Genomic DNA, 25,497 nt, shown 5'->3' with positions numbered 1-25,497 from the left:
ATGATGTGTTGTTCATCGTGAGAGACTTCACCGTTGTATCTACCGTGAGTGGAATCGTACTTGAACATGTAGGCAGCATAATCGTTAGAGATGAATGGATCGTTGATAGCAGCAACTGTAACATTCTTTCTGGCCATGGCAATTCTTAAGACTAATCTACCGATTCTACCGAAACCGTTAATAGCAACTGTAACCATTTTTATTTGTCTGTTTGTGTGTGAGTTAGTTTGTTTGTGTGTTATGAATGAACTATGTTCTTCTTGGTTATTTGGTGGTTAGAAGTACTAAATTGTGAACCAATAAAAGGAGTGAAAGAAACGAAACATTTTCTTGTAAAAGTAATAACGTTGAAAGGTTTATATATCAAACTTTCTGAGTTGGTAGTGAACCAAGGTGCAGCCTACTTCCCCTAAAATTATAACCATATGGGCCGATATGGTATGATATGATAATCCACATACGAACGTAAAACGCATTACGTGGGTGGACTATCAAAGCAACTCGTTGAGTTTTGCAACATGATCATACGTATGTGAAACTCTCGAAACTTCGAGTCGAAAGGTGTCAAAGAGATCCTACGTAAAGTCATACTACGTATTAACCTCGAAGGTCGCACCTTAAAGATAGTCTTCACAAAGTTGGGTACTACCTGACAAAATAAGTTGAACTAGCCGCCGAGGTGGACTTTTTGCCTGGTAAAAAACGCGGAGTATTTCCCAAATCGAGAAATGGGAACGTGCGCACTATTTTCCCTCGAGACGAAAACGCTGGCGTGATTTGGAAAAAAAAACTATGGGAAGGAGTTCCGTGCCGCGAAAAACGTGTATTTTGGATTTGAGTTTTGAATTCGGTTTCGAATAGTTCCGTACACCGGAAGCCTTGAGAATCGAACATCCGTACCCCCATCGTGGGCGTTTTTGGATCTTTTTACTTTTCACCGGGTAACGATTTTAGTCGAGATCTTTTAAAACTTGAGACGGGGATTACGTAAAAGCCACAATTGTGGAAGCATGCCAGTAAATTTAAAAGTTGTAATCACCATAAGGATTTAATTATATTTGTATTCACACTTTTCTCGATTTCATTAAGAAACATTGTTCAGAACTATGATGAAAAAATATGAATGCGTACGTTTGTGAAGTAGCATTATACAGAGGCCTCGAAATGAATCATTACTTTCATCTTGTATAAAAGCAACAAAATCAGATCAATTAACATGATCACCTTATATTGAAATGTTCTTCTTGCAACTGTTTTTCTGAATTGCTCAGGAACTGTAAGATCCAGATATAATTACACATCTAAAAGAAACTAGAAAAATGCCTGCTCCACACGGTGGTATATTACAAGATTTGATCGCTAGAGATGCATCTAAGAAAGACGCTCTATTAAAAGAAGTTCAAAAAGGTAAATTAACCCAATGGTCTCTTACTGCGAGACAAATCTGTGATATTGAATTGATCTTGAACGGTGGTTTCTCTCCATTAACAGGGTTCTTGAATGAAAAGGATTATCTAGGTGTCGTCAACAATTCTAGATTAGCTGACGGTACTCTATGGACTATGCCAATTACCTTAGATGTCGACGAAAAATTCGCCTCTTCAGTTTCATCCAATTCAAGAATCTTACTTTTACAAGATAATGAAATCCCAATTGCCATCTTAACGGTAGCTGATGTTTACAAACCAGACAAACAATTAGAAGCTAAGAATGTATTTAGAGGTGATCCAGAGCATCCAGCTATTCGTTATTTAAATAACATTGCTGGTGACTATTACATCGGTGGTTCTTTGGAAGCCATCCAATTGCCACAACATTATGACTACCCAGGTCTTCGTAAGACTCCAGCTCAATTAAGATTGGAATTCCAATCTAGACAATGGGATCGTGTTGTTGCCTTTCAAACTCGTAATCCAATGCACAGAGCTCATAGAGAATTAACAGTTAGAGCTGCAAGAGAAACTAACGCTAAAGTCTTGATCCATCCTGTTGTGGGGTTAACCAAACCAGGTGATATTGACCATCATACACGTGTACGTGTTTACCAAGAAATTATCAAACGTTATCCAAATGGTATCGCCTTCTTATCTTTATTACCATTGGCTATGAGAATGGGTGGTGATAGAGAAGCTGTCTGGCACGCAATCATTAGAAAGAACTATGGGGCTACTCACTTTATTGTTGGTAGAGATCATGCAGGTCCAGGTTCTAACTCTAAAGGTGTTGATTTCTATGGTCCATATGATGCTCAAGAATTAGTTGAATCATACAAGCATGAATTAGACATACAAGTCGTTCCATTTAGAATGGTTACTTACTTACCAGATGAAGATCGTTATGCTCCAATTGATGAAATTGATACTACTAAGACTAGAACTTTGAATATTTCTGGTACTGAATTAAGGAAAAGATTGAGAGTTGGTGGTGAAATCCCAGAATGGTTCTCATATCCTGAAGTTGTTAAAATCTTGAGGGAATCAAATCCACCAAGACCAAAGCAAGGGTTTGCTATTGTATTAAGCGATTCTTTGAACGTTGCGCGTGGTCAATTGTCAATTGCTTTACTATCCACTTTCCTACAATTTGGTGGTGGTAGACATTATAAAGTTTTTGAACACGAGAATAATGGTAAACTATTGGAACTAATTCCTGATTTTATCCAAGGTGGTTCTGGTTTAATCGTTCCAAACCAATGGAGCATTGATAACTATTCTTATGGTGCAAGCAATAACGTTTACCATTTAGGTACTTCCGCTGACTCTGATATTAAATTAGAAGCTGCTGATGAATCTATCTTCCACATCGTTCAAAAAGTCGTTTTGTTCTTGGAAGACAATGGTTTCTTAGTTTTCTAAGCAATGATGAGATTTTAAAAACTGATTATTTTTTTAGTATTTTAAAAGATGGTATGTATTAATTAATGATGTATATAGACAAAAAGTAATGATAAAAATTAGAAAATTGGAAAGAATAGAAGTTTTCGTGCGAAGTACCGAACTTCTACGTAGTTGATTTTTTTAAGCGGAACTGAAAAGTACATGTCGAATTCATGCAATAATGCAATTTTGATGAAGTACGTTTATAAGCCTTCATTCCAATCTGTTATCGGCATAAAGGGTTAATGATAGAGATTAGTTAGTGCACTATTCCACTAGAACTTTCTGTTCATAATCACGGGTAATATATTGGTAAATCAAAAAGTGAATACATTCATTTGTTGATTTCAATCGATGTTAATTTGGGTTGTACCCATTGTAGCTTTTGCTTATTGAAGCAGGGGTACGCGGGTACGACAACTAACACGGTAATCAGATAAGCTACACCGTAGCATCCCATTAACAAACTAAGTGAGCCAGTTTGAAATCCAACAATACATGAGATAATACCCCCAATTATCAGAATATTTCTTTGTAACAATGCTGTTTTTCTTTGGCTTGGAAAATCGATCGATAAGATTAAAAACTTTTGTAATTCTTGCAGTAGTTCGGACATCTATTTTCTAAGTGGTGTAATTGAATTGGTAGGTTAACAGTATTCGCTCAATATCTATTGCTCCACAATCTTCTCTAATTCTATATATTTATAAAGTACAAGTTGATGAAGTTAAGTAAAGTAAAGAAGTCTTTAAACTATGTTGTTATTAACGGTTTGTTAAATTTAGACTGCACTTCGTTTCGGGTATCACCCTGTCCGCCTGAGCAGTTTTTCGAAAAATCATTTGGAAGAACTTCAATGAAAAGTGGTCACAATATATAGAAGTTACGGTGTTTAAATTCCTTCTCTTAGAAAACAAAATCACCTATGATTTCATCTTTAAGCCAGCCAATAAAATTTCCGAAGGCTTCTCCTTGTGTCAGGTCAGGAGTATTGTCTCCTGTTTTCTCTCTATACAATCGGACGACGTCTTTGTTAAGCGCCAGATCGTTAAATAACTTACAGTTCAAAAGATCCAACTGGACTTCCCAACCTGGTAACAAATCAGTATCTATTACATTGATTAACACATCTAATTGGAACTTGGTAACTCCATACTTATTTTGCAGCGGTATCTTTCTAATAAAATTCATCAGATTACCGAAACCAATAAAACAATTCTGCAGTTGCAGGATTAAGCCGCCATAATTTGTATCTTTCTGCTCATTTATACCTTGTTCGTTTTTTTCTATTTGATCACCACTTTCAGTAAACATGAGCGATTGTTTCTTCTGAAACAACAGTAACTCTGTCTTTAGGATGTCGTTCACTTGGTAGAGTATATATATGATATCTTTATTTATGAGACCTCTCAAAATAATAAGTGTTTCTCCTTCATCAATATCAGACTCATCTAACAATGCCCTGAAATTATTTCTTAGGTCAACTACTAAAGTACTCAATCCATTTTTTAATTGTAATAAATGTTGTTTTTCCTCTGTGCTTTTTGGCCATTTTTCTACTTCACAATTCATGACGTAATACAATGTATATACCAAATCGGTCATATAATAGGAGGTATGTAATATAAAAGGAACAATTTGATTAAGTATCTTTACAAATTTCTCTTGAGGGACACGTTCATCTTTATTTGGGTTCTTTCGCGTCGAATCAGGCGATGAGTTTTCATCTTCTTTGCGTGGAAATGTTGAAGCATCTTTCTTTGTCTCTTTACTTCTTTTCATGAGGAGTCCAGGATGTAATATTGTTTAGTTTGCTTCACTTTTGATGCTCTAAGTTCATTCTTCTTCCTAACTAGTTTTTGGTTTGGTTCTTAGCTATATCTCTTTGTTGTATAAACAGTTCAATTTCCTGTATTTTTTTAGTATGAAGGATCTGGCAAGTGTCACGAAAAGGCCATAAGCCAGGTTCTTAGAAGTTTAAAGAAACTTATAACCAAGGCCAGTACGTATGTATGGATCTTCCATAACTTACTGAAAACTTTAAAGAATATGAATATATTTAAAAACCGTACATAGACTACTTTTTGCCTTCCCTTCCTTTAATGATCTATAGTCACTTGGTACATTGTTCGGGAAGGAACTGGACTGTTATACATCATTATATGCACTTTAAAATTATTTAGAAAGAAATTACCAACATTTAACTTAATTCTCATTCTTTTTTTAGTTCTATCTGGAAGCTCTGCGTCGGTTTCTTTTTGTAACGAGGCCACATATCGAGATTCCAAATCATAGTATCTTGTTAGATCTTCGAAATCTTCAGCATTATATGTTACAGCATCTAGCGTAGTGCTTCCCCCATTATTATCATCTGGTTGTATATTCTTTGGAGAATGTGTACATGCTGTTTCCCATGGCTTTGCCCGTGGGGCCATTATAGATATTGTGGTTAACTCTTCACCTAGCACAATATCGTCTACATGAACTATATTTGGCACAGGCTTATTCTTGGTAATATGCTCTACTAATTCATTTAAAGTTAGTTCTTCGGACATAACAAACTATTATAATCAACTACTCTGTCGATAGTTTATTCATTCGATGTTACATATAGAAAGGCCTTTCTTGTATATATGTAGAATTATAGACTTATGCAAACTGTATGAACATTGTCGTTATATTATTTAAGAGTCCGAACCAGCGCTATGTTAGACCATTCTGCAAATATTTAAGACGTTACACTATGCAAAAAATGCATGTATCGAAATGGAACGACATATATGACAAGATCTCGAGATAACAAGACCGATTACAAGCTCCTACAAATGCTTAAAGAGGGCCAATTGTTGATATTATCCGCAGGTTTACGTGCCATTTTTTCTTTTATGGCATCTACCAAGATGCGCATTACACAGTCAGATATACAGACATCGATTATTTTGTTTTCCACGACGCTGCAGGTTATGTGTACAAACAATTGATGGGTTCTAAATCTAGTCAGTTCGTCAATGGCTCACCTTATCAGCGAGATACTTATAGATATACTCCATTATTGAGTTGGTTACTGGTTCCTAATCACTATTTTGGTTGGTTCCATCTCGGTAAGTTATTCTTCGTCATATATGACCTATTAACGGGCATCTTGCTATTAAGAATATTAAGAAAGTTGATACCTGATATCTCTGACTTAAAACTGACTTTTTTGGGCAGTATTTGGTTATTGAACCCAATGGTTATTACAATTAGCACTCGTGGAAACGCGGAGAGTCTTTTATGTTTCTTCATCATGCTATCTCTATATTATCTGCAAGAAGGCCATTATTGGCTTGCCGGCGTAATTTATGGTTTATCTATCCATTTTAAGATATATCCAATCATTTATTGTTCTTCAATGGCAATCTATATCTTTTATAATGACAGTGGATCAAATAAAAATCAAACTGTCTCAAAAAGATTCAAAGACTTATTTGTTGTTGGTGTATCTACATTAATGACAATTATTTTGCTAGGATTTATCATGTATTACATATATGGCTACGAATTCTTGGACCAAGCGTATTTTTACCACCTCTATCGAACAGACCATAGACATAATTTTTCCTTATGGAATATGCTACTATACTACGATTCCGCCAAAGATGCTGATTCTATCTCTTATTTATCAAAGATGGCTTTTCTTCCTCAATTATTAATTGTCTTTCCATTATCTTACCTAGAATGGATAAATGCAACTTTCATGAATCTAGTTAACGTCATATTCTTGCAAACATTTGCATTTGTTATATTTAACAAAGTTTGTACTTCACAGTATTTTATATGGTACCTGGTTTTCCTACCCATTGTTCTTTCAAGAACCACTATAACCGGCAAGAAAGGAATCATGATGCTTTTCGTTTGGGTTCTCACTCAAGCATTTTGGTTAAGTCAAGGTTATTATTTAGAGTTTGAAGGTAAGAATGCCTTCTATCCTGGAATATTTTTTGGAGCTGTTTCATTCTTCATTGGAAATGTTTGGATCTTAGGACAATTTATATCCGATGCAAAGGAAATTCCAATCGATACATGTAATTGTGAAGAAAGGAAGAAAATAAAATAGATTCTAAAAACTTAACTTCCATATATAATGTTATAGAAGTTATTTTATACATTGATGTTGAGTTGCATGTAATGCCCAGACTTAAACACGCATTAACTTCAATTTGGTAGTTTCCTCTATGATATACCCATAACAGCATCCTATATTTATATTGGATAGCTCTCCTATATACAAACAAGTACTACATTTATGCACTATACTGGTAGACCGATAATATTAATACTTTATACACTAAAAGTTTACATACATACCAGAAATTTTTTAGCCGCCATCGTGTGCGCTATTTAGGCCGTATTTGGAAGTCAAAGCAAATAAACTTTAAGTACAACTAAATTACTATACCTTCTTTCCTTATCTGTCATATGATTTGCTTTTCTTTTGAAGTCTCCTTAAACTTGGTGGTAGTGACATTTTATAGATAATAGACCTAAAATAGAATTACAATATTATAAAAACGGATCATACGGTGAACCGTATTATTCTTACAATTGTATAGTTACGTAACCAGAGGTGTAACTGACACTACTTTCCTCCAAACTCTGGACTTGTGAACTTTGAGAATAATGAGGCCATTCAAAAGTCACCTTGCTATTTTCTGGAAGATATGCTAATGCTGCTAAAACAACGCCTATGGGTCTTTCTCCACATATTGTATTGCCTGTAATTTCTAAATATTGTTTCCATGCATCATATCTATCTGAATTTTGCGTATCACTTAATGTTCTCATTGCATGTTTGTCTAAAATTTCAATAGATTTCCAAATTGGGATTTGATGATGTTTTAACTTACTTCTGGAAGTTAACATTTCAATTTCAGTTTCTTCTTCCGTTGCTTCTTTCAATTCATCTTCACTCCCCACATATCCTGTATATTCAAATCTTCTTCCCCAATGACAAAAATCACTACTTATTATAAATAAATTTGAAGGATCATTTAAATATTCGGATAATATTTTACCAACAGACATATCAAATTCCTTAGTGTTATGTGATACCATCATTGGGATCACTTTCACATTATCTAGTGGAACTTTCCTCCAATTTAGGGTTTGAACCAACATTGAAAATTGCATTTCTAATGAATGCTCATCAGTATCAACATCTTGATTCATAAAAGAAAATATTTTCTTCCCAGATATTTTCTTTCTAACCAATTTAGAGCATAAATCCTTATCTACCTTCAAATCCCCTAAGGGTGTAGAGATCGAATCAAACGCACTGACAAAGATTTCATTGCTAAAGAAAATATGATGAGATGGTCCCAATATGAAGATTCTCTTGATGTTTTCGTTTAAATCTAAAGATGCATAAGAGTAAGCCATGGTAGAACCACAATACCTATATCCTGCATGAGGAGATATAATTATTCTTGAATTTTTCACTATTGGTTTTTTACTATTATTAAGGTACGTTTGTAGTTGACTTGATAATTCAGCGGCATTTCTTGAATACCACGAACCGGCATGAGTTGCAGGACGACTTAATGACATGATGATCTTTATAGTCTAAGAAATTTTACTTGTGTATCTGACTTTGTTTTGTTTGTTTTGTTTAGTGAGTGAGTATGGTTTGGTATCTTAGATGTGGGCAGTGCTTGAAAGAAGCAAGAGAATTGAAGAAGTAAAAGCTTTACTTGACTTGGCCCCCTCCATGGTTTATATAGTTTCCAGTTTCTTCTTTGTACCAGAGAAAATACTTGTTATTTCTGCCTCCCCTTCTGTAAACTACGTACGTGCAAAAATCAAATCATCATAATTAAAGTTAACGAACGTTAAGTGCCTTTTCCTTAAAAATTGTTTTCGGGATTAACAGGGGTGTTAGAAGCCGTTTTACACCATATGTACGTAGGAACAAAACGAGAAGGTGAGGGTGAGGGTAATCAATGATGAATGATCGACAACTGAATGAGGGAATGAATGAATTTTAGATGAATAAAATAATGTTCAATTTTTGTAGAATGAAGTGCAAGATGAGGAGTAAAATCGGACGTTTATATGAATGACTCTCAATAAACTCAAACGTAAATATAGCAATGAAACTTGAGAACCATTCAGCATGTGCAAAGGTCTTTCTTTGAATCTACGGTTATGGATACGAGCTTTGGGTATATAAAATAGATAAATAAATTTAAATATACACTTATATATATTGGTAAAAGTAATATTAGCTATTAGTACATTTCATTTATTACTTTTTTATTTTATTTTTATTTGAGGGTAAAAGGTACACTCAATCTGAGTCATCATCTTCATCTTCTGAGTCAGACCTGTTATCTAATTCCTTACTTTCTAATAAAGCTTGTAATTCGGCATCTTCAGTAGCTGTAACAGCCTTTGGTGGCATAGTAATATTACAAACACCACCATATTTGTTAATAACTTCTTCGATCTTTTCAATAGCGTCTTGTAATTTTTGAACACCTTGATCTTTATCCAAAGCTTGAGTGGTTAAAACATATAATGGAGCAGCAACTAATTTAACTTTAATTTCTAGTTGTTCAGTAGACATATCTTCAGCAGCTTTCAAAGCTTCTTTGATAGCGTCAATACCTTCATAACCGAAACAAGACACTTCGACATCGGCTCTAATCTTTACAGCTTGAGGAGTCAACCTCTTGGAAATATAAACTTTCAATTCATCAAAGATTTCTTTAGATGGTGGTTCAATACCTTCCCAGACGGTATCATCAATGATAGATAATTTGAAGGCCTCGTATGCATGACCGTATTTTCGACTTAATGGCCAAGCAATAGTCTTGTACAAATCTTCTAAAGGGATTTGAAATTTTTCAGCACAGAATCTCAAGATAGAATGGACAGCTTTTGATTTTTGATATTTTTCTTCACAATTAATAATATCTTCAGAGGAGACACGACGCTTAGATAAATCGATGTAACCCTTTTCTTTATCAACACGAAGAACAACAGCAACATCATTCTTACCAACACGAATCAATTTTTGGATGGATCTAATACGTCTACGAGACAGTTCACTCAATAAGATCATACCTTCAATGTTGTCATATTCTAATAACTTAACATATGCACCCATTTCGGCAATCTGTTGGACGTTCACCATAACAATGTCATCGACTTCTGGGAACTTGTTCTCATAAAATCTGCACTGGTTAGTAGACATTCTTTTCTCTTGTGGTTCTATATATTCCTTGGGTTGCTTTGAAATTTGGCCTCCTCTTCACCTTTCTTTCTTCATTAAAGACCTTTTCTCTTCTCTTCTATAGTTTTTTCTACATTTACTTTGATGATAAGAAAATTATTTCTTTGTCCGAAATTTTTTTCCATTTTCTGTCATACAAAACAACACCGTAGGGTAACGGGCAAACAAGAAAAGATGTCTTTAATAAATGGCATATTCTTAAGTAGCCCTTTGACAATTAACAATAATATGATGATGATATCTCCTCTTTATCACCAGTTGATTCCTATTTGCGCTTAGCTAAGTTGCATCGATGTGAATGTGTTATCTCTTTAGTTTGTATACAAGTACATTTATAAAAAAATTAAATATATAATATAACAATGTTTGTCACCACAACGTGTGAAAAATTGTATTAGATTAAGTCGCCCGTCTACATTGAATGCTAGTAAACCGGCTGATGATATTATGAAGATCTTTCAACACCAAACATGCCAGAATCTTTTAATGAATGATTTTTGTGATAATGCTGCCTTTTCTGCCAGGATTTCAGCCCTGTGTTCATGTGCGTCTATGTGTTTTCTTCCTGTTTCAAGGTCCATATCCTCTAATTTAACAAGTACTTGCAAATTTCTTACGTATAACTTATGGCCAACGTAACAAGCAATTAAAATTGGTAAAGATAAATAACCTTCGAAGAAAGATGTGACATCTGCTGTACCACTTCCTAGTGGAAACAATGAGGTCCAAAAGGATGCAACCAAGACTAAAAATAATACAATCACACCATACCAGGAACCTATAACACCACATTGTGATAGGTATGGTAATTCATCTAAAGTTTTATTTTGGACTTTCATAGCAGCACGGAATCTAATATGAGAATAGTTAATAGCCATCCAACAAAAAATTGTAGATAACCCGGATAATGCACTTAACCAAGTGAAAACTTCTGCTTGTTTATCGCTTGCAGCAATAAAAGATAGAAGACCGAAGAATAATGTGGATAGAATAGCATTGACAGGTCTACCTCTTTTATCAACACGACTTAAAACTTTTGGTAAGTTCCCAATATGAGCCATGGAAACCATACACCTTGAACAGGCATACACTGCACTATTAGCCACAGAAACAATAGATATTAAAATAATGGCATTCATTAAAGAATCTAGACCTTTAATACCAGCATTTTTGATAGAAATAACTAATGGTGATGCTGCTGCATCAACTGAACTTGAACCGTTTAATAATCTTGGATCATCAAATGGTACCAAACAACCGATGATTGTTAAAATAGTGACATAAGATGCAGTGACTAACCAAAATGTTCTCTTGGTAGCTTTTGGGATGGTCTTTCTTGGATCTTTACTTTCAGCAGCAGAGACAGCTGTCAATTCAATACCAGAATAGGAAAACGCTGCCGTAACGAATACTGAACATAAACCTTTAAACTGGGTTCCTGGTTTATCTCCAACAAATGAACCAGGATCATGCCAATAATGACCACCTAAGAAGCCCCCTTGAGGGCCACCACCACAAGCCAATACAATCCCTAGAATTGTAAATCCAATAATTGCTAGAATCTTAACCATTGACAAGACAAATTCTGTTTCACCGAATGATTTGACATCTAACATATTAGCTAATGCGATAACGGAATAGAAGATGGCGACCCAAGCATCTGAATTAATTGTATCATTCCAATATTTGATGGTTATTGATGCAGCCACTAATTCCAAAGGTAAAAGGACTAACCATTGCGCTAAGTAATTCAAATTAATAGCGAATGCAACAGATGGATCGACGAATCTAGTGATATAGACATTGAAACCACCAACTACGGGATATGCTGCTGCTAGTTCACCTAATGCATTAATGACTGTAAATAAACATGTACTGATAATAACCCAATCTATGACTAATGATGCTGGACCTCCTGATGCTAATGCAGCACCGGAATTGACGAATAAACCAACCCCGATGGACCCACCGACTGCTAGGGTAATTAAGTGACGGATTGATAGATCTTTATTTAGGTTTTCATTTATATCCTCTTTGGCAATTGAGAATTGTTCAGACGGTGTTGTTTCAATATTCTTTTCTGAACCTCCTTCTTTAGTCTTTGAGTCAGTTACATATGTTGTCATGTTGTCTGAAGATTTCTCTGGTATTGGAGATGATGTAAAAGACCTTATATTTGAGAAGGAGGTTTCTCCTTCTTGTTCTGAATGTGCGTCATCTGGAGTGGATTTGAAACCGTCAATCATGTCTGACCAGTAAGCTTTATTTAGAGGACTTTTTTTAGTCATTTTTTTCTAGTTGTTTCGATTAGTAATTATGTCCCTGCAATTGTGATTAAAAAAGAAAAAAATATTAAGTTCTTGAGGGGATGAAAAAATGAAATAAATATATTTGCTATGATTATTTTCTCTCTTGTCAAATATGCCAATAGCGGTTTCTATCTATCTGTCAAAAGATTTATGGGGTAGGTCAGTATGTAACGTAAGCTACGTCCAATGCTTTCTTTAGTAAAATATGAAGAATATCAAGGATAGACAACTGATAGGAATGTGTTTACAATGTAAAGTTTGTACGTATAGATTTTCCAGATCTTGAAATTAGAGCTTCGAGAAGACTTGATAATGTAATGTGTGGGGAGTAAACTCTTAAGGCTAATAGACTAACAAAATTTTTCATCGGGTTAAAGTGAAAAATTCAGTTTTGTTCGCCCGACGGGCTTCTTGAATTTTCTTAAATTAATAATTTTTAAACGCATTAATATTATCGTCCAAAAAAAGAGGATATGAAATGAACGGAAAGAGTCATTTTTCAATGGAGTAAAATATCTCGTGACTTACCCGCAATCAAAGAAAGTTCAACGCGGATAGGTGTCACTGTCACGTACCCTTAAAACAATAATCAATTATAATAGTACGTTACCTTATAGAAGAAGACGTCGCTTATATAATTAAGGGAAAACCCCTTCTACCAAATTGTTTTTCCAATTATTTTATGGTTCATGTCGCTGGCTTCAACCAAGCCTTACTGGGTAGAATTCACTTCCGAGATATTGGAGGAGAACGAAACCTGTCTTAGTTAAAAAAATCTTCTGTAAGATATCCGGTGAGGCAATATTTGTAAGGATTCAAGTCTGTTCAGTAGCATTACTTATTCAATTCCAATAATATCCCAAATTTTGGTATAGGAATATACAGATTGTTTTTCAAATAGTTAATATTTTTTTTCTGTTCCATAAGGTAACATAACGACATGAGTTCCTCCGTTCGACGGCGCACGTGTCTTTGAAGAGCTTTACCAAGTATACAACTGCTCTATAAAACCAAAACCAGCTACATCCTATCGAATTCTCAAGGCAATAATACATAGTCGCTATTACCTATTTCGAATACCAATACTTTTTTATATTCTTTATTTGAAAACTTATGTCCTTCTTTGCTAATCATCTTCAGAATATGGACCGAACTCACCCTCTCGCAGCTTCTGTGATGTCAACTCCTAAGGCTACTAGTTCATATCCTTTTTCAACTGTATATAAACATCTTCCTGCGTGTGCAAGGTCAGACAAGTAAATGTAATGAGTCCGTACATAGCACGTGCGGGTTGCTACATATTGTTGAGTTTAATAATACACTTCTTTCACCTATCTGAACAACTATGACCCCGAAATACAATTTTGCGTAGCTCCTCGGAGGAAGTTTCTAAAACTATTCTGGAGTATTCTATTCTATTTTTCAGCTGATCTGGCATTTCATAACCTGGGAAACGATTGTTCTACTCAGGTGTAACAGGTGTTGGACCAGTTTTTGGACCATACAGAACCAATGTTGACTTAAGCCAGAAAAATTGAAAATACTCAAATTTAGGGTAGTATTCTGGACTGTTAAAGGTTACAGGAATGAAGAACGAATTTTCTTTCAGACCTTATCTTTACGTTAGCACTACACATAATTTACATAGACATGATATTTTAATTTAAGAGTTTTATACAGAATACAGCCGAAAGTTTACGTTACAAAGCAGGCGGGTTCTCTTGAGAAGGATCTTCATCAAAGAGCTTGGAAAAAAACAGAAGTTTGATTCAATATTGCTTGTTTCTGTATCATTATACAAGGTTGCTAGTTTTTTGGAGGGCATTGTTACAGGTATTAAATGTGGTTATTAAAAAAATTTGACGTGGATTTACAATTAGCTATGGTTAATAATTATTCAAAGTATAGTATACTTCCTATCACGCGAGATTTTGGAAGTTCCCTCTGAAACTCCGGAAATATCACGCGTTTCGTTCGTCGTGTGTCCCCTCTGGTTACGTAATCGAACCCATGTGGACTATCAAATTGACGTTGAAGTTGCAACAACTGACCTTTTTGCGTATGGATAACCAGCACCTTCCGCTAAACTTTATTTTGCTTCCTGACTTGAACGTACATATTGTAGTGGCTAAGTTCTTAACCATCATGTTATGAAACTTCTGTTGACTAGCATCATATTGAATGATAGTTTATCCTTAGTGCCTTACGTAATGCCACCGAACAATGCCTCTTCATGATGGTTCACTACCAACTCAGAAAGTTTGATATATAAACCTTTCAACGTTATTACTTTTACAAGAAAATGTTTCGTTTCTTTCACTCCTTTTATTGGTTCACAATTTAGTACTTCTAACCACCAAATAACCAAGAAGAACATAGTTCATTCATAACACACAGACAAACTAACTCACACACAAACAGACAAATAAAAATGGTTACAGTTGCTATTAACGGTTTCGGTAGAATCGGTAGATTAGTCTTAAGAATTGCCATGGCCAGAAAGAATGTTACAGTTGCTGCTATCAACGATCCATTCATCTCTAACGATTATGCTGCCTACATGTTCAAGTACGATTCCACTCACGGTAGATACAACGGTGAAGTCTCTCACGATGACAAACACATCATCATCGATGGTCATAAGATTGCCACCTTCCAAGAAAGAGACCCAGCCAACTTACCATGGGCTTCTTTGAAGATCGACATTGCTATTGACTCCACTGGTGTCTTCAAGGAATTAGACACTTGTCAAAAGCATTTGGATGCTGGTGCCAAGAAGGTCGTCATCACTGCCCCATCTTCCACTGCTCCAATGTTTGTTGTTGGTGTTAACGAAGACAAATACACTCCAGACTTGAAGATTGTCTCTAACGCTTCCTGTACCACCAACTGTTTGGCTCCATTGGCCAAGATCATCAACGACAACTTCGGTATCGAAGAAGGTTTGATGACCACTGTCCATTCTCAAACTGCCACCCAAAAGACTGTTGACGGTCCATCCCACAAGGACTGGAGAGGTGGTAGAACTGCTTCTGCTAACATTATCCCATCATCCACTGGTGCTGCTAAGGCTGTCGGTAAGGTCTTACCTGAATTACAAGGTAAGTTGACCGGTATGGCTTTCAGAGTCCCAACTGTCGATGTCTCTGTTGTTGATTTGACTGTTAAGTTGGCTAAGGAAACCACTTACGATGAAATTAAGAAGGTTGTCAAGGCTGCTGCTGAAGGTCCATTAAAGGGTGTTGTTGGTTACACTGAAGACGCTGTTGTCTCCTCTGATTTCTTAGGTGACTCTCATTCCTCTATCTTTGATGCTTCTGCTGGTATTCAATTGTCTCCAAAGTTCGTTAAGTTGATCTCTTGGTACGATAACGAATACGGTTACTCTACCAGAGTTGTCGACTTGGTCGAATACGTTGCCAAGGCCTAAGCGATGAACTATTGATTAGTTTATTGTCCGATCCATCATTTTATGACCCCACTATATAAGCACAATCTATAGATTTTTTAATGACTAAATAGAAACGCACAATACAATTAAAACTTTTTTTTAATTGCTGGGCATTCTTTATTACTCTTATATAATATACTATCTTTGATTGCTACGTTATTTGGACGAATACTGTTCAGATAGAGATTTTCGGAACTCTCTAATAAATGATATGAACCTTTTCGCTGAGGTATCGTTACCCTTTATAACCTCATAGAGAATGAATAAGCCACCGAAGTAGGAGACTAAGTTTGTGAATTGGGTCTTGGAAAGTTCGTATAGGTTTCTAATCCGTTTCTTAGTTGGTAATGTTCCCTACTTTCTAGGAAATTATTCTTCTCTGGTAAAGTTCCAAAAATAATATTACCTTTCATCGTGTGACTGATTTGTTTTTAGTTTGAACCGCCCCGGGTAACCAAATAACTTCATCTCATGAAATTTTTCAAAAAATTTGCTAACAAAGTAGTAGTAGTAGTAGTAGTTGTAGTAGTAGAATTTTCTACAGGCTATTATCAACGAACGATGGATGACTTGATTCGAAAGATGGCTCATTAAACTACCTTTCAAGGTGTCCATTTAGTTAACGGAAGATATTTCTCTTTCAAAAAGATATAGAATTATATTAATCGTTGTTGTGAACTTTTTTCCCAAAACAAAAAATAATGTCAAGATTAGAAATATATTCACCTGAAGGTTTACGTTTAGATGGCCGTCGATGGAACGAATTACGTAGGTTCGAAAGTTCAATTAATACACATCCTCATGCTTCTGATGGCTCTTCATATTTAGAACAAGGGAACAATAAGATTATTACACTAGTAAAGGGTCCAAAGGAACCAACATCTCGATCACAAGTAGATACGAATAAGGCACTTTTACGAATTAGTGTCAATATTACACAATTTTCCAAGTTTGAAAGAAGTAAATCCAGTCATAGAAATGAAAGAAGAGTCCTAGAGATGCAAACAGCATTAGTTAGAACATTTGAGAAAAATGTTATGTTAAATTTATATCCAAGAACTTTAATTGATATTGAAATTCATGTTTTACAACAAGATGGAGGGATAATGGGAAGTTTATTAAATGGGATTACGTTAGCTTTAATTGATGCAGGGATTGCAATGTACGATTATATTAGTGGTATATCGGTTGGATTATACGATACAACTCCTCTTCTAGATGTAAATTCTTTGGAAGAAACTGCGATGAGTAGTGTCACGTTAGGTGTTGTAGGGAAATCAGAAAAACTATCATTGTTATTAGTGGAGGATAAAATTCCGTTAGATAGGATGGAGACAGTGTTGGCTATAGGTATTGCTGGCGCCCATAGGATTAGAGACTTGATGGACGAAGAACTTAGAAGCCATGCTGAGAAAAGAGTTGCTAATGCATCTAGTAGATAGAAATATTTTACTTGTAAGATATACTGCAAAAAGAAACTTTAAGAAGGCATTCTCTAAAAATTTAGATATTTAATTTAATTTAATTATTGTATTTAATATATCTGTCATTTGTGCTAATTAACATGAATTTTTATTTTGTTCGATCTTGTTTGAACATCTGTACATCGCATATTGAATCTTATCAATAATGTTAAAAAGAAAAAATTATTAATGGAATAATTATATTCAAGAGAATACTATTACCCATACGCAACAATTCCAATCTATTAATTCCTATCATCAGCTCCAAAGAAGTATATATAATAAGTGGGAAAATGTCATTAAGAGAAGTTGTATACTGTGGTGTGTGTTCATACCCCCCTGAATATTGTGAATTTACAGGTAAATTGAAACGTTGTAAAGTTTGGTTGAAGGAAAACCATCCAGACTTATATACCAAATTATATGGTGAATCTGATGCAGCTGATGTTGATATTGTTGCTGGGAAACTAGCTGAATCTAGTATTGGTGAAGCAAGAGAAGAAAAACTAGAGAAGGATCTTTTGAAATTACAAACTAAAGAAGAAAATAGGGAACAACGAGAATTAGCTAAAAAATTAGCTTCTAAAGTCATTATTAAGAGAGAAGCAAGAACAAAGAGGAAGTACATCATTGCTATATCAGGTTTAGAAGTTTTTGAAATTGATATGAAAAAATTGGCCAAGACGTTTGCTTCAAAGTTTGCTACTGGTTGTTCCGTTTCAAAAAATGCTGAAAAGAAAGAGGAAGTTATTGTTCAAGGTGATGTGTTAGAGGAAGTAGAAGCATACATACATTCGCTATTAAAAGAAAAGGGATTAAAAGATGTTAAGGTAGAAACCATTGATTCTGCTAAGAGGAAGAAGAAGCCGACTGAAGGAGCTGCCAATACTGCCGGTAAATAAGAATAAACGCCGTCATTTTAAACTAGCATATAACGCATGGAGTATCATATAACATATATATATCCTTTTTATAGTCTATCTTTAATCTAATATTGTCCTTCTCTATCGTATAGAGGGTTTGATTCATTCATAGTAGTATCAGTAAAGTTATCAAAAATTTGTATGTATATGTGTATGTATCTATAATATGTATATATATAATGACTATATCAATGAATGTTTATAAGGATTAGTGAGAATGCTATGTCAATATTTCCTTTTTCTTTTTTTAATTCTTTAACTTTGCTTCCTCGGCTGCTGCAGCTAATTCCTTTTCCTTCTTCTCTCTTCTCGTTATCACCATAAGTAAAAACTTGAAAACTAATGGTAATGCAACTGCGTTCATAGCAATCCATGCAATCAATAACCCATAATTTCTCCCCATCTTATGTTTCGAAAGATCCAAAAATATGACTCTATAAATGTCAATTGCATTATGAACAGGCATCATGTATCCATAACGGTAAAATACGTTTGCCATTACCATTGGATAAAACGTTGGAGTGATATTAAGAATAATGAATGATAAGATCCAAATCCCTAAGAATCTTGGACCAAATAAAGTGAAAAGAATACTGACCATATTTTCATTGGTACCACCACAAGCTACCATGAAAAGCCATGTGGTCATCCAATATACGACAAATCCCCCTCTACCGAATGCAGGAGTGAAATCAATTTGGAAAATTGCTGATACGGTACAGAAAAATAGTGATGCGAAGAACATTGTTAACCAAAGCATGATGTTTCTGTAAATTAAGATATGATTTGGTTTTAAAAGAGCTGAAACTTCTTGATGCAGTTGTGAATAAATTAAAAATTGGAAAAAAGTTAATAATAAACAATATGCAACTCCGACAAGTAACGGTGCAATTAAGACACGTTCTGTGAATGATCTGATATCATTTGTATAGAAATTCATTGTACCAGCCAAAGCGATATTGGTCATATTAACAGTTGTAATGTTATTAAATGTGGTTAAATTATTTAGAAATTGTGGGAAATAAGTTGAAGTATAATAATTACTGTAACGGGCTTCAAAATCTTGTAAGAGTGGTAATATCAGTTGTCTATAATTTGTCGGATCACGAGCTGTTATAGTGACAGCTTCAAAGTATTGTGATGTGTTGAAAGATGGAGCATTTGGAACAGCTATGGCGTCATAAAGTGCTTGTGTAGCATTGGGTTTAATATTTATAGCAAACCAATATTTTTCACCATAAACCTCATGTATTACTTTAGCATCAATTTCATCATTCGATTGTAACTTAAATTTATCCATGAATCCAGTAGAATTATAAATATGGTATGTTCCCATGGAACTTTCTGCTATTGTTGGTACAGCAGCTGCAATGGGTATAATTGTTGAAATATTTGGAGACGTTATACCTTCATCTTGGATGACTGCTAATATTTGAACTTTATGAGCACGATCAAAATTTTTATAATTCACACCCCAGAAAAGTGAGAAAATTGTGAATGCAAAGATAGCCAAGACCACATTAGTGAAAATGAAACTATAAATGACATCTTTTCTAGCTTTTTTCAATTTTGGAGAAAAATATCTAGTACCTGTTCTTTGTAAAGCGTTATCCTCATCATTTGGATTGAAAGCACCGGAATTATCAGATTTATTATTGTGAGAATGTGTTGCGCTGGTATTGTTCTCTTTAGGACTAGTATTTGTATCCTGAATAGGATCTGATTGCAGTGATCTATTATCTTCTTCCTTGGATGTTATGTCACCCTGTCTATCTTCATATTGGAGTTGACCATCAAATTGAGCTATTGAATCTTCAGTTGATGGAGATGGTGACAATGAAGAATGTGAAATAGATGACGACAGGTCTTGTTCATTGTAGGGGTCTGATGATGGATTTTGACCACTAGACGTTCCTGTATTATGACTTTCCTGATTTATAGCTGTAGACATATATAAAATGCTGTTGTTTGTTTTAATTCCTTTCTAACAAAAAAGTCCCCCCTTGCGACGCAAAAACTATGGTTCAATAATAAGTTCAAAGTAATTATTCCTTACAGGCTTTGTATATCTGATGATCAAGCAATCTGCGAGCAAGACTAAGCTAGTAAGTGGTGTTTAAATGATGAACTATGAATGGCTAACATATATACACACACGTGTTAGTGATTATTCATGTTATACAAGAGCCGACATGGCTTACGTACGTATGAACAGTCTGCAGGTTATGGCAGTTTTACACAGGATTAAATATCACAGTGTCCGCATTTCCCCAAAAATTCCCGTTAACGTTGCTTTTCCGTACCACACATGTATGGATCCCGCGGAAAGTTCCGCGGGTTGATAAGTTGACTTGATTGTGCCAGTATATAAAGGTTGGTACGGATATATATCCAGGAAAAAAGGTTTTCATTTAAAAAAGAGTGACATAGCGACATTTATAAGGCAGTAATATGGTGATGTGAACTTGTAGTAACTTCACACATGGAGTCACTATTGTCTCTGAATCTTCAATACGTCTCAGTCAACAAATCACGGAGTTTATTCTCTGAGGCATTTGTATAATATCCTATTTGAAAAAGACATTACCAATGGAGTTTTAGACAACGCGAAACCACAGCGCGGCACAGCGCGGCACAGCGCGGGCCCGTAAAAATTAGAAAATTTTTTTTTGGAAACTTGGATGGGTTTTTTGTGTTACTCGAGCCAATCATTCATTTATTCTTAGTTAACCGAGAGAGAAAGAGAGAGAGAGAGAGTCTGATTACACAAAAAAACGAGAGTTTTAGTTGAGTGCTCCTCGACTCCAAATACGTAATAGTACGGGGAGTTGTCGCTTTTTCATATATCCCCCCCATCAAAATTGTCTGTCGAACGGAGGGAGATAAAAATTAAAGCCCGGAAATAGTCAATAACCTGGACATATATACCCTTATCCTTTCGAGAGCGTAGTCTACTACCTCAATACATCTCCATCCCCAATTCAACCAAGTAGAGTATATAAAGTCTCAGAAACACCAAGTAACAAATAATAACATTACCATTATAAAAAGTTTCGAAATAGCGAACTACTGCTTTAAAAACAAAAAAGAAAAGATCAAAGAAAGAATATGAGTAAACCCGCTGTAACAAAGTTGTCCAAGTTATCGAACATAGAACATATATTGGAATTAGTTCCAGTATCTTCGTCTAAATTCTTGACCAAAAATCTGCCTGCAGCTCCTCTCGGATCTAAAGGTACATTTGGTGGGACTCTAGTGGCACAATCGTTATTAGCATCATTATACACAATACCTAAGACGTATGTGCCAACCTCTATGCATTGTTATTTCATAAATGGAGGTGATCCTAAAAATAATATATTATACCATGTAGAAAAGTTGAGAGATGGTAAAAATTTCATCCATAGACAAATTAGAGCGTATCAACATGATAAATTAATTTTCCAGTCAATGATACTTTTCTCCCAACAAAACTCAGATAAAGATCACGATTCATTACATCATTTGGATCACATTGAATCATTACCTTCAACACCTCCACCAGATAAATATAAACCTGCCGCATCATTGTATACTGAAAAAATCATGGCTGAAGGTCTCTTACAAAGGTACGCTCGTTTATCTGATAGATTTAAAGATATAAACTATTTGAAACGTCAAGTAGAAGTTTTCGAGAAGGGTGCCATTGAATATAACTTTCCTAACGATTTATTTTACTCACAAAGGAGAACATCCGTTCTAGATTACTATGTTAAAATAAGACATAAAGTAATTCAATCAAAAGAATTCTCATCTGGCCAAACAACATCTAATCACAACAACATTAGTAGTTTGAAAATAATTACACCTGATACAGACCCAAGATATAACTATGTCGCATTCGCATACTTATCTGACTCTTATCTGTTACTAACATTACCATATTTCCATCAACTACCATTATATTCTCATAAATTTAGTGTATCATTAGACCATTCAATTTATTTCCATCAACTACCATTGGTTAATAATTGGATTTATTTAAGAATTAAAAATTCAAGATCTCATTGGGATAAACACTTGGTACAAGGTGAATATTTCGATTCCAACTCTGGTAATATTATAGCTACTGTATCGCAGGAAGGTTTAGTCGTTTATGATCCTGAAGAGGAAATCAAGGCAAAATTTTGACCATAATATTTAAGACATATACATATGCATATATAATCCCTCGCACACTAGGGACAATAATAATAATAATAATAATATTCCTTGTGCAAAGCTTTCATCTTGATTTATCTTGGTTTTATCACCTAACGTGAAGTAACGGCTTTGATCTAGACGAACAGAAGATGTACGGGTTTCATTTTTTCTAGTATTAACACTTCTTTAGAACTTATTTTAAGTGTGAGAGAAAGGCAAATTGAGAACTACTTGAAGGGAACTAACAATTATCGTACTTACCTCAATGCTTTAGGACCTTGTCGTTTATCTCACATCGAAAACTTTCCACTATATATTACAAGAAGAAAAATAAGATGAGTTCCCCCGAATCAAAGGAAGAAGAATGGAAAACAGGATTACCAACGCCATGGACAGTAAGATACAGTAAATCTAAAAAGAGAGAGTATTTCTTCAATACAGAATCGAAACAATCTCAATGGGAATCTCCCGAAGGAACAAATGAAGAGGAATTGAAAAACTATTTGAGAGTTAATCCAGTCCGTATAAGATGTCTTCATATCTTAATTAAACATAAGGATTCACGTAGACCTGCATCTCATAGATCGCAAAATATTACGTTAAGTAAGGAAGATGCTATTAAGGAATTGGAAACTATCAAGTTAAGATTGGATGATAATAAGAATACTTTCGAATCGTTAGCGAAGGAAAGATCTGATTGCTCATCGTATAAGAGAGGAGGTGATCTTGGATGGTTTGGAAAGGGTGAAATGCAACCTAGTTTTGAAAAAGCTGCATTTGCCCTCAAAGTGAACCAAGTTAGTGATATAGTAGAGAGTGACAGTGGAGTCCATTTAATCAAAAGAGTAGGTTAGATCATGCATCGTACGCCATAGACTAGACTAGACTATTGTCATTATACGTATTATATACATACGTATGTACGTATGTATATAATGCCTTACCCGTCAAGTAGTGCACGGGTAAACAACCGCAAAGAGTCCCGGAAATAAAAACAAACGAAGAAGTTTACAACATCCAGGAACACAACAGAACTTTACACGCATACGTAGAAAGAGTTTGAGCGACAATATAACATATCGTGATGAACAACAACAGCAGCAGCAAAAAACAAGTACATAGCTGTAAATAAATTGTAATTACTGAAACTAAAGGGTTGTGCTTTAAACATCGTCACCTTTGAGACTGTATATACACACATACCCCTTGGATTTTTTGTCCGGACTATTGGACAATTCAACGAAACGAAGGATAATATACGCACATACGTACGGACGAATAATTCACTATAGTGTAAGTACCATTAAAAGTGATCTCCCGCAATGGCCAAAGAATCTAGAACATCGTCTTTGAAGAAAAGTACTCTCCTACAACTTCATTTGACTAAACTTTTTCAAAAAACACGTAAGAGAAAGCACGAATCTGATACTGATGATCAAGAACAATTATCCACTCCGGAGTTAAGATCTCATGATAATGAGCATGCCCATAATCATAGTCACAATAACCATAATCATAACGGCCAAGACCGCAGCGACAGTGGCAATGTTGACGATAGTTCTGATGACCATAGTAGCACAGTATCGACCACACCAAACAGAAAGAGACGTCGTTTATCTAACACTACAACAGAAAAGGATCAAGATTTAATAATGTTTGAAAAGAGAGAAAATGAATTGGATGCAAAATTACCTGAAGAATTAAGAAAATATAGACCAAAGGGGTTCCCATTCAATTTACCACCTAAGGATCGCCCCATTAGGATATATGCAGATGGTGTTTTCGATTTATTCCACTTAGGTCACATGAAACAATTAGAACAATGTAAAAAGGCATTACCTAATGTCACTTTGATTTGTGGTATCCCAAGTGATGAAGTGACACATAAATTAAAAGGGTTGACTGTTTTGACTGATAAGCAACGTTGTGAAACTTTAAAACATTGTAGATGGGTAGATGAGGTTATTGAAGATGCTCCTTGGTGTGTTACTCCAGAGTTTTTAGAAAAACATAACATCGATTATGTAGCACATGATGATATTCCTTATGCAAGTGCAGGAAGCGATGACGTTTATAAACCTATAAAGCAAGCGGGGAAATTTTTGGTTACTCAAAGAACTAATGGTATCTCGACAAGTGATATCATTACTAAAATTATTAGAGACTATGATAAGTATCTGATGAGAAATTTCGCTAGAGGTGCTACTAGACAAGAATTGAATGTCTCATGGCTTAAAAAAAATGAATTGGAGTTTAAGAAACATATCAAAGATTTTAGATCTTATTTTAAGAAGAACCAAGAGAACTTAAATAATTCTTCAAGAGATCTTTACTTTGAAGTCAGAGAAATTCTTTTAAGGAAAACTCTAGGTAACAAACTTTATATGAAATTAGTCGGCAATAGTGAAAATCTTGATGATATCGTAAATGGATCTGTTAAAGGTATTGCTGCAAAATCAAGGAAATTGTTGAGAGCAAGATCGCCTGCCAGTGAATTTGCCAGTGAATATACGGGTCCAAATTTAGAAGAAGAAAATCATGATAATCCTTTTGACCCCGCTGATGCTGTTGAAGGCACTGAAGATGAGGGTGACGAAGATGATGACGAAGAAGAAGAAGAAGAAGAAGAATATTATGATTCTAATGAAGATGAACCCGAAGATAAGAAATTAAAGAAATAGTTAAGAGGAGCATTTTTTATTCCTCCTAACAAGAGATAATGAGCTGCCGTCCCATTCCTTATGCCAATTATTTATTCCCTCCATCTGAACGTGTTAAATAAAACTTTACATAAAATGAGATAAAGTCAAGAAAAAAAAATTCTAGAAATGTTGATAAATTTCAGCTTGTTGCCCAACTTTAATTCATTTTTGACTCCTAATAATCTTGTATATAGTCTACGATTAGATTGGGACCTATAGCTGCATTTTCCAAGGTATCTCCTCGAAAAGCTAAAGCGTTCTAGTTAATTGTTAAGCTTAACGTATATCTTGTCTAGTTTATAATTAAATATCAAGAAT

The 25,497-nt window shown here is 34.9% G+C and overlaps 15 protein-coding genes across 15 annotated transcripts; 8 read left to right on the top strand and 7 right to left on the bottom strand.

Annotated features, from left to right (window-relative positions):
* Positions 1-1,319: 1,319 nt before the first annotated feature.
* Positions 1,320-2,855, top strand: MET3 (sulfate adenylyltransferase; the record flags this gene model as incomplete). Its single annotated transcript, XM_003669157.1, has 1 exon — positions 1,320-2,855. The coding sequence occupies one exon, from the start codon at positions 1,320-1,322 to the stop codon at positions 2,853-2,855; it is 1,536 nt and encodes a 511-aa protein (XP_003669205.1).
* Positions 2,856-3,210: 355 nt separating this feature from the next.
* On the bottom strand, positions 3,211-3,492 carry SPC1 (signal peptidase complex subunit SPC1; the record flags this gene model as incomplete). The annotated part of the gene is made up of 1 exon (XM_003669156.1): positions 3,211-3,492. The coding sequence occupies one exon, from the start codon at positions 3,490-3,492 to the stop codon at positions 3,211-3,213; it is 282 nt and encodes a 93-aa protein (XP_003669204.1).
* A 290-nt stretch (positions 3,493-3,782) lies between these two features.
* Positions 3,783-4,658, bottom strand: CAL4 (Cal4p; the record flags this gene model as incomplete). Its single annotated transcript, XM_003669155.1, has 1 exon — positions 3,783-4,658. The coding sequence occupies one exon, from the start codon at positions 4,656-4,658 to the stop codon at positions 3,783-3,785; it is 876 nt and encodes a 291-aa protein (XP_003669203.1).
* Positions 4,659-4,975: 317 nt separating this feature from the next.
* On the bottom strand, positions 4,976-5,431 carry NDAI0C02990 (uncharacterized protein; the record flags this gene model as incomplete). The annotated part of the gene is made up of 1 exon (XM_003669154.1): positions 4,976-5,431. One exon carries the CDS (start codon positions 5,429-5,431, stop codon positions 4,976-4,978), a length of 456 nt encoding a protein of 151 aa, XP_003669202.1.
* Positions 5,432-5,856: 425 nt separating this feature from the next.
* On the top strand, positions 5,857-6,972 carry GPI14 (glycosylphosphatidylinositol-alpha 1,4 mannosyltransferase I; the record flags this gene model as incomplete). Its single annotated transcript, XM_003669153.1, has 1 exon — positions 5,857-6,972. One exon carries the CDS (start codon positions 5,857-5,859, stop codon positions 6,970-6,972), a length of 1,116 nt encoding a protein of 371 aa, XP_003669201.1.
* Positions 6,973-7,454: 482 nt separating this feature from the next.
* Positions 7,455-8,462, bottom strand: MHO1 (Mho1p; the record flags this gene model as incomplete). The annotated part of the gene is made up of 1 exon (XM_003669152.1): positions 7,455-8,462. One exon carries the CDS (start codon positions 8,460-8,462, stop codon positions 7,455-7,457), a length of 1,008 nt encoding a protein of 335 aa, XP_003669200.1.
* Positions 8,463-9,201: 739 nt separating this feature from the next.
* SUI2 (translation initiation factor eIF2 subunit alpha) lies at positions 9,202-10,110 on the bottom strand (the record flags this gene model as incomplete). The annotated part of the gene is made up of 1 exon (XM_003669151.1): positions 9,202-10,110. The coding sequence occupies one exon, from the start codon at positions 10,108-10,110 to the stop codon at positions 9,202-9,204; it is 909 nt and encodes a 302-aa protein (XP_003669199.1).
* Positions 10,111-10,607: 497 nt separating this feature from the next.
* Positions 10,608-12,437, bottom strand: NDAI0C02950 (amino acid permease; the record flags this gene model as incomplete). Its single annotated transcript, XM_003669150.1, has 1 exon — positions 10,608-12,437. One exon carries the CDS (start codon positions 12,435-12,437, stop codon positions 10,608-10,610), a length of 1,830 nt encoding a protein of 609 aa, XP_003669198.1.
* A 2,452-nt stretch (positions 12,438-14,889) lies between these two features.
* Positions 14,890-15,888, top strand: NDAI0C02940 (type I glyceraldehyde-3-phosphate dehydrogenase; the record flags this gene model as incomplete). The annotated part of the gene is made up of 1 exon (XM_003669149.1): positions 14,890-15,888. One exon carries the CDS (start codon positions 14,890-14,892, stop codon positions 15,886-15,888), a length of 999 nt encoding a protein of 332 aa, XP_003669197.1.
* A 722-nt stretch (positions 15,889-16,610) lies between these two features.
* SKI6 (exosome non-catalytic core subunit SKI6) lies at positions 16,611-17,351 on the top strand (the record flags this gene model as incomplete). Its single annotated transcript, XM_003669148.1, has 1 exon — positions 16,611-17,351. The coding sequence occupies one exon, from the start codon at positions 16,611-16,613 to the stop codon at positions 17,349-17,351; it is 741 nt and encodes a 246-aa protein (XP_003669196.1).
* A 314-nt stretch (positions 17,352-17,665) lies between these two features.
* Positions 17,666-18,274, top strand: TMA22 (Tma22p; the record flags this gene model as incomplete). Its single annotated transcript, XM_003669147.1, has 1 exon — positions 17,666-18,274. One exon carries the CDS (start codon positions 17,666-17,668, stop codon positions 18,272-18,274), a length of 609 nt encoding a protein of 202 aa, XP_003669195.1.
* A 268-nt stretch (positions 18,275-18,542) lies between these two features.
* On the bottom strand, positions 18,543-20,246 carry NDAI0C02910 (uncharacterized protein; the record flags this gene model as incomplete). The annotated part of the gene is made up of 1 exon (XM_003669146.1): positions 18,543-20,246. One exon carries the CDS (start codon positions 20,244-20,246, stop codon positions 18,543-18,545), a length of 1,704 nt encoding a protein of 567 aa, XP_003669194.1.
* A 1,157-nt stretch (positions 20,247-21,403) lies between these two features.
* TES1 (palmitoyl-CoA hydrolase) lies at positions 21,404-22,465 on the top strand (the record flags this gene model as incomplete). The annotated part of the gene is made up of 1 exon (XM_003669145.1): positions 21,404-22,465. One exon carries the CDS (start codon positions 21,404-21,406, stop codon positions 22,463-22,465), a length of 1,062 nt encoding a protein of 353 aa, XP_003669193.1.
* Positions 22,466-22,812: 347 nt separating this feature from the next.
* ESS1 (peptidylprolyl isomerase ESS1) lies at positions 22,813-23,331 on the top strand (the record flags this gene model as incomplete). Its single annotated transcript, XM_003669144.1, has 1 exon — positions 22,813-23,331. One exon carries the CDS (start codon positions 22,813-22,815, stop codon positions 23,329-23,331), a length of 519 nt encoding a protein of 172 aa, XP_003669192.1.
* Positions 23,332-23,799: 468 nt separating this feature from the next.
* Positions 23,800-25,158, top strand: PCT1 (choline-phosphate cytidylyltransferase; the record flags this gene model as incomplete). Its single annotated transcript, XM_003669143.1, has 1 exon — positions 23,800-25,158. The coding sequence occupies one exon, from the start codon at positions 23,800-23,802 to the stop codon at positions 25,156-25,158; it is 1,359 nt and encodes a 452-aa protein (XP_003669191.1).
* Positions 25,159-25,497: the final 339 nt, after the last annotated feature.

This window comes from Naumovozyma dairenensis, chromosome 3 (genome assembly GCF_000227115.2).
Source record: "Naumovozyma dairenensis CBS 421 chromosome 3, complete genome".
In the NCBI taxonomy this organism is placed as follows: domain Eukaryota; kingdom Fungi; phylum Ascomycota; class Saccharomycetes; order Saccharomycetales; family Saccharomycetaceae; genus Naumovozyma; species Naumovozyma dairenensis.
The sequence above is the reverse complement of the archived record's forward strand: the minus strand, read 5'-3'. Positions and strand labels throughout refer to the sequence as shown.